General features: G+C 40.3%; 1 protein-coding gene across 2 annotated transcripts in view; it reads right to left on the reverse strand.

Annotated features, from left to right (window-relative positions):
* Window positions 1-479: 479 nt before the first annotated feature.
* Window positions 480-17,436, reverse strand: part of LOC122640044 — a 45,103-nt gene continuing 28,146 nt past the window's right edge. For both annotated transcript variants that reach the window (XM_043833144.1, XM_043833143.1), the window contains 5 exons: window positions 16,246-16,582; window positions 15,885-16,167; window positions 2,071-2,232; window positions 1,182-1,670; window positions 480-1,101 (listed from right to left, as the gene is read on the reverse strand). In XM_043833144.1, coding sequence (XP_043689079.1) covers window positions 820-1,101; window positions 1,182-1,670; window positions 2,071-2,232; window positions 15,885-16,167; window positions 16,246-16,582 — 1,553 coding nt within the window. In that variant the 3' untranslated portion in view covers window positions 480-819. The remainder of the gene's footprint in view (window positions 1,102-1,181; window positions 1,671-2,070; window positions 2,233-15,884; window positions 16,168-16,245; window positions 16,583-17,436) is intronic.

The raw sequence follows: 17,436 nt of genomic DNA on the forward strand, positions 1-17,436 counted from the left end.
GATGATGGGTGTCTTCAGCTTGTTTGACGACCCAGCTGGCCAGACTCTCCCTCTGCGGTTATAGCTGCTACTAATCCTCCTGAATCAAGGCATGACCTGGCATAGTTAGTCTTATCCCCCTGTCGAGTGAGATCAGTCGCACCCTTGGATCCAACAGAACAGGCAGCTAGAGTGTTTGGGTCTCGAGTCTTGACCCTTGTTAATTCACAGTTCACAAAAAAATACATGCACAGTCAACACAAGCTATACAATAAAAATGTTAAAGAGTCTCTGATGGATGTACAGCAGCACTTTGAACGGGCATCATTATTTCCAAAATCTTTTCCATGGTGATACTGCAGTACCGGTGGTCAGAATTCAAAATTTCTACCAGAAATTTTTTTCTTAAATCTTTAGAAGGAACAAAGGGGCAGGGAGCAATTAAAAGTGCAAATGGCAGAAAAGTAGAGCCTTTCCCAAAATTTGGAACTCAGTGGCTTAGAGTGGGGAAAATAAAACTATGGTTAGCTAATCATAATATATCAGTGTTACAGAGGACTTTCCAAATATAAAGCATTTCCTCACTATAAAAAACAAGGAAAACAGGGTAGAAGAAAAAACAGACCCAAATTAGCAAGCGTACTCCTATGTTAAGAAAACATACCCTGGCAGTGGGAAGGTAGAATACAACCTCTAGGCACAGGGCAGTATCCAATCAAGTGCTCTATGTACAGTTGAAACCCGTACACCCAAGCAACATAAATATATTTGCTCAAACCATGGTAGCAACTTGATTGACACTTTCAAACTCGGTACAAGACCCTGAAAAACCAGACTTAATCAGTAGCTGTGTTGCCAGATCTGGTGAGATTGCTTAGATGGTGCTCCTTGAGAACCACCCAAGGTCCCATCACTTAGGTTATTCTGTGGGTGTTCCTGGGAAACTCCTTGCTGAGAATGATAAAAATTTGGGTAAGCTCCATAATGCTGTGAAGGTTGCTGACCCTGTCGAAATCCACCATGCTGCTGACTTTGACCCTGGATGCTGTAATAAGTGTTTGCCGGAAGAGCAGAAACTGTTCTTGAACCAGGCCCATGGACCCAAATGGCAGAGTTCTCATTCTGCAGAAATTGATAAACCAACACTATATTAGAACCCCCAAAAAAAATTTAAGAAAAAAAAGATAGTAGCGATCCCGGACCTGTTGAAGAGGCACATAATGATTGCTGTCCTTGTACTGAGAGCTCATCACATCATCATAACCCATGCTCGTGCTTGGTGGGGTAGCAGAAGGATTCAGTGGAAAGCTTCCAGGAACGTTAGTTGAACTCCCAAAGCTTCCATAACCAGAAGCAATAGCACCAGTCTCAGACAAATTGCTTGTCGAAACAGTATTTTTATACTGTGGGAGTGTATACTTTATGCCAGCACTGTGTACTGCAGCTGGAGATTGATGATAGGCATTGTTTCCTGTATATGCCTGCTGGAAAGCAGAAGGCACATATGTATAGCTCTGGGGAAGAAAGGGGTACCCAATCATGTTTGCAAAATGTCCTAACGGAAGAGTTGGTTGAGAGTAAGGGTGCATTGTTAGGTGTTGAGGAAGTGCAGGTCCTGTGGCTATGCTGGTGCCAGGCAAGGTCTGTGCAGTTGGCTGGGGTGTAGAAAAAAAAATACCTGCCTTGGCAGCCTGTAAATGGTCAAGAAAATAATCATATTAACTGCTGAATGTAAATCTCCCAACAATTTTTTAAGAGCTTATCAGATTTGATCCTTGAATGGAATTTTAAACTCCACAAACTGTTTAGTAGATAGGCTGAGGAGCCAGAAACAACAGCTTTTAAAAAAAAAAAGGTGAGTGGCTGTTATGTGCCTGATGGGGCCCAATACCACCCATAACCCAAATTGGACCCCACCAGGCACGTAGCATTTATTCCACTCCATAGGCTAGCCCATGAATAGAATGCATATCTCATCCTTTTAATGCTAACTCATTCACTAGCACTTTAACGTCTAGTTGAACCAATTCAACTGGATTTAAATAAGCAGCAACCACGAATTTAGAGTTGCTGTAGTTCAGAATGAGATACCTCTGGCATGTTAGTAGATGGGCCAGTGATAGAAGAGACTGTGTTGTACTTTGTGGGCATGGACTGTGTCGCAACAAAAGGTGAGTAGGGAATATCAGACTCTGTAACAGGTTGAACAGCTGGAGCCAATAAATTACTTGGTAAAGAATTTGTATATGATTGCTGCAACAAAAATAAGAGAAGTGGAATTGAGGAAAGGTCTTCAAGCATATAAATTATCACAGTTCCAACAGAAGAAAAAAAAGCCCATGCAGCAAAAAAGACTGCACTGCACTGGCATGGAATCAAATCTCAATATGTTTCACTCAACATCAGCAAATATTTTTTAACCGGAACCAAGAAAGAAATATTCAGTAATTTTTATTCCAAGTCACTAACATTTAAAGGTTGGTGAACAGTGGCAACCCATGGTATTTTACTTCCTCTTTAATAATTGGTTGCTTTTTTTCTTGTTGTTATTCTCCTTACCACATTCTTTTCCTTTGCCTTCTTTTAGTCTCAGTGCTACTTTGTGGATATCTATCTGCAATTCTGACAGTGTAGCTATCCTCCTCTACTACCAGGAAAAAAAAAAACTTGGCTATCCTCTTCTCACAAGTCTGAACCATACTCTCACTCAGCTCAACTCAATAACTCCATCCAATCCAACCCAACCCAACCATGCGATTTCCAAACTAAATGGATTCAGCTACAGCAAATCTTGTTTCTCCATTCAACTGTCTAAAGCCAATTTTGTCACCCCAAAGCCCTTCGCATCTTTTCTCAAAACCCTAATTTCTCTCGTACTCCATAACCCCCATCGTGTACAGAAACCTCCAGTTGAATCCCAACTCAAACCACCAAGCAAACCCTTAGCTTGCTTTTGCTTCGGCAGTTGACCCTCAAGATTCTTACATACTAGTTCTTCAATGCCAGGATAGCCATCATGCATCATAGTTCAGTGCTTCAATGCATCAAACATGTGTTCCTACACCACTTTCCCCATGGTAGGCACCATATTCTGCAACTTCTTAGATTTTAGAAAGCATAGACAGCACAAATGAGGAAACAGTTCCGGATGTTACTGGAAAATGATTCTGTTTAATCCAAGGATAAGGATTGGGAAACCAGGATAATATACTGGTAATCTTGATTGGCATCAATATGGAATAGGAAAATCCAAAACGAAAAAGGATAGGCCAATCCAGTAGAGCAAATGCCAGATATTGCCACTAGATTGGCCAATCCACTATATGGATTAGTCTGATTGATCACATCCAATACCAATACACGTCGACCCATCCAGACATTCCTCACCCACATCAACAGGGCGTACCCATTGCACGAGTTCCCGCTACTGCGGGGTCTAGGGAGGGTCATAACGTACGCAGCCTTACCACTGCTTTTGCAGAGAGGCTGTTTCCAGACTCGACCCATGACCACTTGGTCACAATGGAGCAACCTTACCGTTGCACCAAGGCCCACCCTCAATCAAGTTGCAATCTATATTGCTAGCACTCCAAGTTTTTCATGAACAAACCAAGCATATTGAGGTTGATTGTCATATCGTAAGAAATGCAGTCATGCAAAAGCTTATTTCAACTCCGTTCATCAATTCCAGCAATCAACTTGGTGATATATTTACAAAGGCGTTGTTTCAACCTGCATTTGTTGGTGGTTGTTTAAAACTGGGTATGGGAGATATATATACCCCAGCTTGAGGGGGAGTATCAAAGTAGGTATGCGTCGGTTGTAGGTCCACGAGTGTACATGGACCTCTATACCGTGGGATACTGTTCCTTGTCTAAGAATTTTAAAGTTTCCTAGTATGGTTAGTATTAGCTGACTAAGCTAAGAAGTTTATTTTCTTTCCAATATGTAATCTCAGTTTAGTATAAATAATATTGACTGGCTGGCGGTAGAATCAATCTGATCTATCATACAGCCTTCCTCCCTACCTCGGTCTTCCATGTTCTTCACTCTTCTCTGGTTCTGGTATTTGGTTCTGATCTCCTTACATTAACAGCCATGAACTCAGATGTTTAAAGAATGGTATCTCAATTAGATTGGAAAACGTTTTAAGTAATATTTTACCATTGCATTTCAAAAATGTAATGTATTACAGTATATTTCAAACCCAACCCCCCCCCCCCCCAAAAAAAAATATATATAAAAAAAATCTTCTACAGCAAGCAAGAAAACTTACTTGAGCTTCAAGAATAGCAGATACTGTAATTTTCTTGTTAAGCTGTCCAAGTTTCATGCCTTCCCTTTTCACAGAATCATGCAACTGAGATATATTGCACCAAAGAGCTTAAAGTGACCTCTCAGCTGCAGTCCTCTGTGATATGACATAGATGCCCTTTACTTTATTCTAAGTGAAACTTGAGAGAAACTAACAACTAGCCAACCAAAGACTGAAGACGAGAAGAACAAGCGATAGAGAGAGTGATGCAGATTCACCATCAAAATAGGCTTATTTTATTAGGAATAAGTCTAGGGTTGGGTATTCACCCAAAAAAAAAAAAAGTTTAGGGTTGGGTTCTATACATGTTGGACCTTTGATCCCATGGGTTTTCAATGTAATAGGTCACTTTTATGAACCTAAAGTAGGGGTACATAGGTTATATACGAGATTAGCTCTATACTTAGTTTATTTTCATGTTTTAGTGTTTTAAATTGAACCGGTCCAAAACGAGTTTGAACCAACGGTTAAATTTAAGTGACTTGAGTCACCTTTCTTTTATTATCGTTCATTATAAATTGGGTCCACACCTCTCCATGACTTTGAGAGAGGTTGTGATGTGTAATTAGAATCGGCTAGGAGCTTTTACACTCCTAGGCTGATTAGGAACATGGCCTATGACCACTATAAATAAAACAATTCGGTGGGGGTTATTCTCACCTCTGAATTTTGAAAACTTTGCTCTTGCAAGCTGCTGCAACTTCTCTTCTCCTTGAAGATTTGCTTTGTGCCTGATCAAAGCCGAGTGGGATTGGTGTTTGATCCAATCGACACCTTGGGGCGTAAAGCCCGGGTAGTTCTCTTCAAGTTCTACTTTCTAGTTTCAATCAAAGATTCAATTTTCAAGCTACTTAAACAATAAGCTGCTGCCAATAACTTTCTGCAACTACAAATCCTGGTTTTTACTGGCTCCTAGTTGGTCTCTTACCAATCTAGAACTACATTATGGGGTATCAGAGCCATGGATGAACATGGTCAACCCTTGCCGCCAACAGCAACTGACCCTATGGCCAAGGTTATTGAAATGCTTGAACTGTTACAAGCTGATCAAAGACTATCACTGATAGGTTGCAGTTAATTGAGCAATGGCAAGTTACTCCTATTAGGGACAGCAATCTGCCCATGGAGGACAGATATCAAGAATAATCCCAAGTTCATCGCCCTAATAGAAGGAACGCATAATACAAAGACTACAGGGAAGCGTTCGAGTTGAGGGACTATGATGGCAGACCAGATCCACAGTTATTTCGTGATTGGTTAGTTGCTTTAGATGATTATTCGATTGGTATGATTTATCTTGAGCCTAGGAAGATGAGATTAGCTCGTACTATAGTGGGGCCAGCCCGTGAGTGATGGACAACTACTGAGAGTAATCTTCAGTATGAAGGCAAAGCCCCTATTAATTGGGCAGAGATGAAGGAAGACCTGAGTAAAAAATATTTACCACGAGCATTCAAAGCTCGACGGTATGCTCAAATAAATTCCCTATGACAACATCACCACCAAAAGGTCTTCAAGTCTGATGACAACTTGAAATCTCCATCAATGAGATTCAGTTTGCAAGTTAAAGACCAATGTTAAATCAGCGGCTGAATACAAATTTACATTGCCAAAGGAAATTGAGAGAGCACAAGTTGAAGATAAAGCTGAAATGATCATAGTGAATTATGATGAAAAGAAAGTGACAATGCCTAAAGCTTCAAAGACAGAAAGTCAACATGTAGAAGTTTCTACTGAAGAGGTCAATGTCGAAGAGATCAAAGTAGACAAAGCTGAAACAATAGAAGATGAAGAGGTGGTTGAAAACAATCCACAAGAAATCATCGACACCCAAGATGTTGTTCTTGAAGACTCTATGAGTACGACATTCATGGTTGATATTGATTCAGAGATAGATCACATAGGGTATGTTCTACCACCATGGTTCTTTGAAGAGAAAGCTCCACGCCTTTAAGATTATATTCCTAAAGTCTACAAGCAACAAGAATTTTGTTTGGGAACGGTCAAGTCTGCAACCCACATGTTGTTTCCCCCTCATCACTACAAAACTCGAGGATGAATTTTTTCAAGCTGGGGAGAGTTGATGCATATTCATCACCAAAATAGGCTTGTTTTATTAGGAATAAATCTCGGTTGGGATTCTATACATGTTGGGCCTTTGGTCCCATGGGTTTTCAATGTAATAGGTCACTTCTATGGACCTACAATAGGGGTACATCGGTTGCATATGAGATTAGCTATATATTTATTTTATTTTCATGTTTCAGTGTTTTAAATTGAACCGGTCCAAAAATAGTATGAACCAACGGTTCAATTTAAATGACTTGAGTCATCTTTCTTTTATTTTTTTCCATTATAAGTTGGGTCCACACCTCTCCACGAATTTGAGAAAGAGGTTGTGAAGTGTAATTAGAGTCGGCTAGGAGCTTTTACACTCCTAGGCTGATTAGGAATATGGCCTTTGGCCACTATAAATAAAACAATTCGGTGGGGGGGGGGTTATTCTCACCTCTGAATTTTGAAAACTTTGCTCTTGCAAGCTGCTGCAACTTCTCTTTTCCTTGAAGATTTGCTTTGTGTCTGATCAAAGCTGGTGGGATTGGTGTTTGATCCAATCGACACCTTGCGGTGTGAAGCCCGAGACGTTCTCTTCAAGTTCTACTTTAAAGTTTCAGTCAAAGATTCAACTTTTATTCAAGCTACTGCCAATAACTTTCTGCAACTACAAATCCTGGTTTACTAGCTCCTAGTTGGTCACCTACCAATCTAGGACTACATTAGAGACAGAGAGAGAGAAGGAGGGGAGGAGACGATAGAGAGAAGGGAAGACACTGAACCAGCGATAGACTCAGTGTATGAGCTATCGCTGGACCTCAATGCTTTATTTATAACAACTAGCTATCACTAAGTATAGTTACAATCAAACAAGGATACTCAAACTCTCAAAGAAAGGAAGGAAAACTATCCAACCAAGATCACATACCAACCCAAAACAACTAAAATACTCCCATGATAGGGACAATCCCCCTATCATAACTGCTACCTTACCCCAAACCCACCAACAAGAAATAGAGGATCCAATAGGGGTCCACGACACCTAGAGGACTATAACTTAACACTCCCCCTCAAGTTGTGGAACATATAAATCTCCCATGTCTAGCTCGGACAAACATTTCCAGAAAACATGACCAAAAGATACTTGGTAAACATATCAGCCAACTGATCCACAAACGAAACAAATAAGTTTCTTCATAACAACACTTCACACAAAGTGGCAACCAACTTCAATGTGTTTGGTTCTCTCATGAAACACCGAGTTGTTGGTAATGAAGATAGCGGCTTGATTATCATAGGTTGAGTAATTGGAAAATTGACAGACCCGCTCATGATCTACTCAAGGGCAAGTAGCTTGGTTGGTTCAAATCCAATTCGTGAGATGGCAGTGATCTTTAGCTAGTCATGGCCATATTGTGTTGTTTTCCTTAGATTCATTAGAACCTTCTATTTCAAAGAGACACTCCTCAGGAAACTAGAGACTTGAACCACATCAACTCAGCTACAGTATAAGTCATAGCTCTATACTCGGCCTCAACACTAGATCTCCTCACCGTTGTTTGCTTCTTACTTCACCACATAACAAGATTGCCACCAATAAACATGCAAAAACTAGTGGTAGAACTTTGATCACCATCAGCACCAGCCCAGTCAGCATCGGAGAATCCCACCAGATCAATATTTTGATGATGATGATAAACGAACCCCTTTCTTGGAGCCCCCCTTCAGATATTTTAAGATATGATAAGCAACCTCCCAATGAACCTTTTTAGGTGATTGCATAAATTGGCTAATAACACCCACGACAAAGGAAGTGTCAGGTTTAGTAACAATGAGATAAATAAGCTTCCCAACTAATCTCCTATATCGGTGAGTATCATCAAAAACCTCACCATCTATTGTTCCAAACTTCTAATGTGGATCCATAAGAGAATCAACTAGCTTAGATGCAAGCATCCCAATCTCAATCAAGAGGTCTATAGCAGATATTTGCGTTGTGATAGACTAATCCCCTTCTTACTTCATATTACCTCAATACCAAGAAAATACCCAAGGGAACCCAAGTCTTTCACCTGAAAATGTTAAAGTAGATAAGATTTTACCACTACAATCCATGATGAATCATCATCAAATATGATAATATCATCAACATAAACAATCAACATAACCGCTTTTGAACCCCGATGACCAACAAAGACAACATGATCAGACTACCATTCTAAAAAGCCACACCAGGTAACAATCGAGCTAAATTTGCCAAACCAGCCTTGAGGTGAATGTTTCAAATCATAGATGGCCTTGTTTAACTTGCATACTCGATGAGAATTCTCCCATTGAGCAACAAACCCTGGAGGTTGCTCCAAATACACCTCCTATAGGTCACCATATAAGAATGCATTCATGATATCCAGCTGATAGAGAAGCCAATCCAAATTTACAGCCAAGGAGATAAGAACCCGGACTGAATTTAAAAGAGAAACCGGTGAGGTCTCAAAATAGTCCACACCATATAAAATCCTTCATAACAAATGGGCCTTATGCTGTTCAACTAAACCATTTGGGTTATACTTTGTGTATACACACCTAACGACACCATACAAGATCCTTACTGGGAGGTAAATCCACTAGGATCCATGTCTATCAAGATATTAAAGCATCTATTTCTATGTCCATAGTCACTTTCCACCAAGGATGAGATACAGCCTCTTGATAAGTCTTAGCAATGGAGCAACCGGTGAGGTCTCAAATAGTCCACAACATATGTCTAAGTAAAATCCTTCACAACAAACGGGTCTTAAGCTATTTAACTGAACCATCTGGATTATACTTTTTTGTGCACACACCTAACGACACCATACAAGATCCTTACTGGGAGGTAAATCCACCAGGATCCATGTCTATCGAGACATTAAAGCATCCATTTCTATGTCTATAGCCACTTTCCATCCAGGATGAGATAAAGCCCCTTAATAAGTCTTAGGAATGGAGTTATTACATATGGAGGGCAAGATTATGTAAAGGAGATGGGAAGTGAGATATAGAAACATATTTCTCAATAGGGTAATCATGGATTTTTGTGCGCAAGAACGAGTACCTTTGCGAAGAGCCATTGGTAAGTCAGTTAGAGTTTCAACAGGAGTAGATTAAGTAGTGGGCTGTGAAATCATAGATGGCATAGTTTTCTTACACCACTGATACACTAGCAACGATGGAGGAGAGGATACAATTGGAACATCATCAAAAGGCACAAGTACTGGCATACGAGGTGCATAATTACTATTAATCTCAGGCTTAGAAATAGGCACGGGAAGAAAAAAATATGGATTACTTTCAAAGAAGGTAACATTGGTGCTAATAAGTTGTTGATGAGTAACGAGGTCATAACATTTATACCCTTTCTCGATTCTAGAATAACCAAGGAATATACACTCTACAACCCTGGTACACAACTAATCTACTTATGATTAAGTTGAAGCACGTATATTTTGTGTTGTAGAAGGCTGTTATGTTGAGTTTTGGAGTGCTCTGCTGCAGCATGGGTGTGCACACCAGGTAGACCTTGCCATAGAATTGTATGCATGTTTGTGGTTAAGAGGAAAGGTGTGTCATACAACAGTCTGTTTGCAAACAGGTAAATTGGGAGTACCCCAGCCAGTTACAACAACCTATTGCCAGTGTCGAGAGTGACACCGAATATAGTAGTTGCTAGTGTGACGATGTCAGGATATCAGCTCAGGGTAGCATCAAATATCTCAACTCTTGGCAGCAGGTTTGGGTGAGTGCTAGTCAGTATTTTAAGTGTCATTATACTGGGGGGATCCTCGGTTGCGAGTTAGAGAACAGTAGTGGGAGCATAATTTGGGAGAGAATTTTGTGACCCTGATTTACCCTCCCCCCCCCCCTTCTTAATGTCAACCTGAGAACAACAATTACGATGGCCTAGGTCAACATCTCACCAATAAAAACAAGGCGTCTCACTAGGCTCCACTGCACCTGATGTAGAAAAGTCACTTGGGGATTATTTTAATGGAAATAAGCTTTGGGTTGGGTCATATATGTATTGGGACTTTGACCCCATAGGTTTATTTTGTAATTGGCTAATTTAATGAGCCTAAAATATGGGTAGAAAGTAGGAAAACGGGATTTACTTCATTAGTTTAGTTAGAGTCCTATTTCGAGTCTGTTTTCTTTATTAATTCAATTTCTTAGTCAATTTAGGTTATCTTATTAGTCAAGGATAGGGTTAGGCCTTACTTTTTTAGTGTCTAATAAGTTTGTAAGGGAGGCCAGCATTGTACACAAATTTGAGTTTGTAAGGACGGCCAACATTGTACACGAATTTGATTAATGAATATTGGCTTTAGCCTTAGTGAAAATCCTGAGATAGGTTGGCTGAGATGCCCAGGCTGAGATAGCCATTCCCTTCCTCCATCCCCTTCCATCAGTTCTTGATTCCAAACCCTAATTTCTATAAAATTAAGTTCAAGAGTGCTTCAAGCTTCTGGGACTTTCTTTACATCTACAATATCATTCAATTGCAGCTCCAATAGCTTCAACAGGTTATTAATTTTGTGGGATTCTTTCTTTTGGTTATCTTTTTAGATCTCATCATTCTTCTCCAACCAAATTTGAGATCCCATTGCTCTCTTTCTTGTTCTTTGGAAATTTTTTATCATTTGAGTTCCATTGTTCTCTTGGTTCCATCATAATTTTAGTTCCTATTGTTCTGTTGGTTCCCTCATATAATTTTAGTTCCCATTGTTCTCTTGGTTCCCTCATATACTTTCTTATTTATTGAAGGGTTTTCTATTTGATCCTGCCTGGGATTAGACTTATTCAAATTCAAGTCTTACATTAGCACCTCACAGCTATTAGCATAAGACCATAATTTCATTCAACATTTTAACTTGTTCAAAATGCTATAGAAAACCACTAAATAGAGTGGTTGGGAGGGTCCTAGAATATACTTAATGTAGCCTAGGTGAAATAAATCTCACTTAGGACCAGGTTCTGTTTTAGGGTTGGCCGAATGGGCAGTTTAGGGTAACTAGGGCAAAATTAGGGTTAGGAATGGGAGATTGAGTTAGGGTTTTATTGGGTAATGGTCTGCAGAATTTTAGGAGTCTATTAGAATAGGTTTTAATGAGGTTTGAATAAGAAATAGAAATTCAGAAATATTAGGGTTAGGGTTTTGGGTTTTCAGATTTAGGATCTAAGCTGAAACTAGGGTTTAGGAGCAGATTTAGGGGCTGGGCTTTAGGTCGAGTTTTCCTAGCAGGGAGGGGGTGGTTCGGCTGGACTTTGGTGGGGTTTTGATGGCTGGTTAGGTCTAGGCAGATCTTAGGGTTTCTGGGTTTTTATGTTGAGGGAGGGATTTAGGGTTTGTAGTGGATAGGTGAGGCTGCAACTGAGATCGAGTGGGAGGGTTACTGTGATGGACCTGTGGTTAGGTTTTGAGTGTAATCTGATGAGGGAATAGGGCTGTGATGAATGTAGATGAAGCTAGGGTTTGGGGAAGTCGATTAGGTTAGATGGAAATAAGAAGAAGAGATGATAAAGTTGCAGGAAATTGTAACTCTTACTGGAATTGCAGAATTTCAGCAGCAGCAACCTTGAAGAACTTGAAGGAAGAAGAAGACGAACCTCCCGATCTGCAAGATGCAAGGAGTCGCCGGATTACTCCAGCCCTAGCCCTTGATATTACTCACAAGGGGTCTTGATATGACACACAAGACAGAGAAGCAGCAGCAGTCATGGCGGCAGCAGCAAGAAGAAACAAAATTTCAAACATAATAGGTGGGGGAGCCTCCCACGATTCTACTATTTATAATAATAAAGGGGGGCCTAAAGGCCTTACAAATAATCAATCTAAAGCAATCCTAATCAGATTAGGAGTTGGGATTCCTAATCTGAATCCTAATTATAAAACATAGAATAGACTTATACTCTAAATAGGAGTATAAGTGTAAACAACTAAAACAAATAAAATAAAATACTAATCCCTCTAAAATCATGGAGGGGAACTAAGAAGATAAACCATGAAAAAGACTGTTTTAACCCTAGGCTAAAAGAACAAACAAATAAAAAGGCTCCAACGAAAAATCAAAGAACAGCCAAATTAATCATGGTTTCGGCTTCTGCATCAATACTTCAGACTTTCTCCTAGATTTTTTTTTTTCCATTTATGAACTGTAAATTTTCAAAGGCTTACGCAACCATGAACCATCAAGGGACTGACTGATTGAAAGAATATCTTCTAAGACTTCAAATAATAGTTGTAACTAACTACATAATGCTTCTCAAATTCTGCACACATGAATTAATTACCTTTTGACCCTTCTTTAACCAAGCTTTGACTGGATTAATAAGAATAGGTTTTGGGTGAACCAGAAAACACACAAACCTGGTTGGTCTAGCCCGAACCAACTGAATCTGGTTCAATTAAACCTGAACGTGTTCATTCAAGGACCCACAAGCCAGGTTCCTCCCTTCTTGCAATGGCATTGCTTGGAGTAGAACTTATCTACATTAAACCCAGCCCAAGCAGGGTCAATCACGGTCAGCTGACTCCTGACAAGGTTGGACCTGGGCTGAGGTATCCCAGCCCGAGGTCGGGCTGGGCTGAGTTAGGGGACCTAGGGTTAGGTTGGAGTTTTAATAAACCCAGCCCAGTCTGGCCCAGTTGCACCCCTAGCCAACTGCATATCTGTTATGGCTACTAGCTTGGGTACCTTACTACCTTAGATGAATTTGCTACTCTTTCAAGGTTTCACCTCAATAAGGAACATCCTCCATTATCAGGAGGCATTACTCATTCTAGCAGGCTGCAACTTTTGGAATTGATGGGTGATGAACCACATTAGTACCAACCAATTATATGGTGACACGTAGCATTAGTTAGCCGACCTGATCAGTTGAGTCGAACTAAGTCATACCAATATCGTTGATACACAAGCCAACCCCATAGGTCGGTTGACCAGCTCAAATCATGTCATCCAAGGCCCCTGGAATTGACGCCACGCTGTACTTGGGCTTCAATCAGCATGCTCGACCATCCGGATCAATCTCAGGACTGCCGAACCGATCTGTTGAGCATAATCAGCAATTATCTGACGTGCTAGAGACCATATGGACAACATGAGGCCCAATCGACAACCACCTCAGCAAGAGAAATAACTTGACCAACAAGCAACTACAACATAAGGGCAAACTAACCCAACAAGTAACCAGCCTGGTTAAGAGATGCTTTGTGCATGACCCCCCAGCGAACAGGTGTCCAACCTAAAGGACGACAAATACCCAAGAAGGAAACACTCCAGAATGGTCTATCGTCATTTAAGTTCTACACCGATCTACCATCCCAACCCTATAAATTGACATCCCCAGCATAGGTAAAGGGGCGAATTCATTCTCTCTTCTCTGCTTGGAGATTTATCTGTTGCAAGAGGTCTAACTTTAGTATTGGAGTGACTCCGCCGGTTCAGACCGGCACTCCACTGCTCAGCTCTGTTCTTCTGTGCAGGACGGTTCGGTCACAGGAGAGCTCGGATCAGATCTTGCCGCAACAATGAGATTTTAAGATACCAAACTTCCTACGAGGTATCTTGGTGTACTTCTTATTCTAGGAAAATTAGCTTTGAAGAATTATGCTCCAATTCTGGACATGACGAGACAGAGGCTTGAAGGATGGAAGGCTAGTTTCTTATATTATGTTGGCCATCTGGAATTGATATATTTGGTACTTCAAGAGAGCTATATCTACCATGTTCTCGCATTTTCTTTAGTCAGGTCCAAATCTAGAGAGGAAAATACATTATATTTATTGGAACTTGGTTTGTAAACCTACAATAGAAGAGGGAGTTAGGCATCAAACGCATCAAAGACATGAATATGGTAGGCAGGCATCATCAAACAAATCTGGTGGATAGCCTCTGAAGTAGTCTTTGGGTGAGATAGGTTCAACATATATATCTAAAAAATGAATCTCTATGGATTGTTAAACCATTCAAAATTATTCACGGATTTGGAGAAATTGAAATATAGAGATAGGGCTTAGTCCTTTGTTCACAATCTTATTGGTGATGGTAGAAATATGAGATTATGGCTTGATAAGTGGCACCCTGCAGGTGTTTTGATCAAATCCTATGGGTATAGAATTAGATATGATGCAAGCTCTTTTAGAATGGCTCGTCATGACATCATTAGGGATGGACATTGAAGACCTGGCCGTGATGTGTCTATGGATTTAAGGGAGGCTAGGCAGGCACTTCCCAACATTTGTAATCTAAATCCAGGAGATCAGGACTTGGTGATATGGAAAGGTACCTCTTCAGGCCTCTTTACTGCCAAATCAGCTTGGGAGATTGTTCATAATAAATCTTGTCAGATTGATTGGGCTAATGTGGTAAGCAATTTTCCTCGACAGTCCTTTACTACCTGGAGGGAGATTGTAAACACTTCACCAACAAAAGGATCAGTTCATTAGAAGGCAGGTTGGAGTTACTCCCTTTTCTGTACTCTGTTGGGCAGATTTTGAAAGCAGAGATCATGTTTTTGGGATATTATTCAGATTTGAACGCAGAGTAGGAGCCAGATTCAAAATCTCCAAGATGAAACGTTATGGGTCAGACATGAATTTGGAGATGCAGATTCAATTGGGATTTAATTGGCAAATTAGCAGTCTGCTCATCTATTCAGCATTCATGGGAGGAATGAAACTTCTAGATTTTCAAAAACAGAACAAGGACCAGGCCTCAAATCTGTAAGATAATCAAGGAAGATGTTCAGATTAGATGTAGTTCTCTCTCCCTTACTGGTGCGTGGATGCCAAAGAACATATATATTGCAGAACATTCGGGTATTCAGGTTAGATGGCTCCCTCCACTTCCGAAGCCATGTTCCTGGTTTCTTCCTCCTAGAGAGGTTTTGCTTTACATTGTGATCGCTGACTCAGGATAGAGCTTATTATGGAGGGCTGGTTCATGATGAAAGTGGTGCCCCTATCTTTGCTTTACAGGAATTGGCAATGATGGATCTATTCTGACTAGTGAGATGCTCGCGATATATAGGGGTCTTGTGTGTGTATGGAGAAGAATCTGTCCAAGATCTCTATCAGACCGGACTCACAGTAGGACATTGAGAAATTGAAGAAGAAGATTTCTGGGCCTTGTAAGGTGCAAAATTTGAAGAGCTCAACCCTTCACTTGAGAAACTTCAGTGGTACGAGCTTCAGCATGTTTGGAGAGAGCAAAACCAGCCAGCGGATCATATTGCTTCTTTAACTATTGGATCTTTGGAAATCATTGTTTACCCTCATGACTTTACCGAGGAGCTTTGTAATTTTGTAAAGGATGATGCCGACATGTGTATTTATTACAGATTGTAGCCTCCTTTTTGTTTAATGAAATTATTTACTTATCAAAAAAAAATACATCAATAAGATCAATATCCAAAACAGAAGAAGAAAAACAGACTCTCCTAAAAGATTTCAGTCAGCAAGAAGTAATAAGAAGGTGAAGCAGGAATAAATCATTACCAAAACACTTGAAAAAGGAGAAGGATTCTGCATCTGCAGACTTGTTTGTGCATAAGAAAATGCAGTATTTGGCTGTGTGGTGTTTTCAAATGTGTAACCATGTACAGAAGATGGAAAGGGATACTGGAGCCCATGCGTAGCTTCTGCAGTATCTTGTTTCATCACCTCTGGTTGTGAAGATGAAGGTGACTCGAAATTCCCAGTACTGGAACCAATTCTAGGATCCACATTCCCATCTGGCGTGGTTCTGAGTTGTTGTTCATCTCCATAGTACTCAGGATTTCTGCGGTGAACATATCTGTTAAACATTATGAAGAATCCAGAAATCAAAAATTTTTCCAAATAATGTGAGAGGGTATACCTGGCCTCTGAGTGACCAACTGATGAACCATCTACAACCACAGGGGTTTCCTCCAAATTACTTTTTGAGGGGTTAGACGCAAATGACCCAGAAAATGTACCACTGTTACCAGACCCAAAGCTACCAAAGCTCAGGTGGGAACAGTCTGCTGTAGAGACTTGTAGATGATTTGGAATTATGACAGCAGGGTTATCCTCTGTAGGCGGCACACCTGGTTCATCCTTCCGTAAATTCAATTGCTGCAAATCTGCAGCTGCTGATGATACGACTACACTGATGTCCTCAACCGAAGAAAATGAATAACTAGGAACAGATAACTTTGAGCTGCTGCTAATTCCTGGAAAGAAACTTATAACCAGTCAGGGATTTAAGAGGAAAATAAACCAAGACAATAGAACAATTTTCACATTCAAGGACAGTAAAGAAAAATCACAGATACCAACAGACAAGCAATAAGAGGGAAAAGTAATTGGCAAATAGGAGCAACATTCTACACTAACCTGTAGATCCACAAACATGGATTTTAGTGAAGTGCATAGTTATCAAGGCGGCAAGGTGACCAAGGCATTTGAGGGCCTTCCTAAGCACCTTGGCGATAGGGCAGCCGCAAGGCGTCGCCTCAGCGTACAAGGCGTTCTAGAATAATTTTTTTTTTAATGATGTCAAAATGAGTAAGCTACACATACATTAATAAATAAAATTGCATAATCAAGGATTTACATAATCATACAATCACAGCATAACAAAACAAGTGAAACACAAAATTATTTAATCTCAGATTACATAATCATATAATCACAAAATGACAAAATTACATTACATATACTAACAGTTGCACAATTTGATTTGAATAACAAATCCAGTTCCTTCGATGAGGATGAATACTCGATTCTGTTACCTGATTCCTTTCTTCTTTGGAGAAGTGTCACAGGGAAGGGGGAAAAAGAAGACGAAGAAGAATATTAAAAAAAAAAAAAAAGGAATCAGGTAACAGAAGTGTCAACAGGGAAAAAAATCGAAAGAAGAAGAAAACAATAAAACATCGCTGCAAGGAATTGAGGTCTCAGTCCGGTGACAGAGACGGAGCAGGGTTCATGGTCACGATTCATCATCGTCAAAGGAACTGGCGCTGGAGTCGCTGAGCAGGAGCCGGCGTCGCTGAAGCAGAAGGTCGAGGGTTTCATTTTCTCC

This window comes from Telopea speciosissima, chromosome 9 (genome assembly GCF_018873765.1).
Source record: "Telopea speciosissima isolate NSW1024214 ecotype Mountain lineage chromosome 9, Tspe_v1, whole genome shotgun sequence".
Classification (NCBI taxonomy): domain Eukaryota; kingdom Viridiplantae; phylum Streptophyta; class Magnoliopsida; order Proteales; family Proteaceae; genus Telopea; species Telopea speciosissima.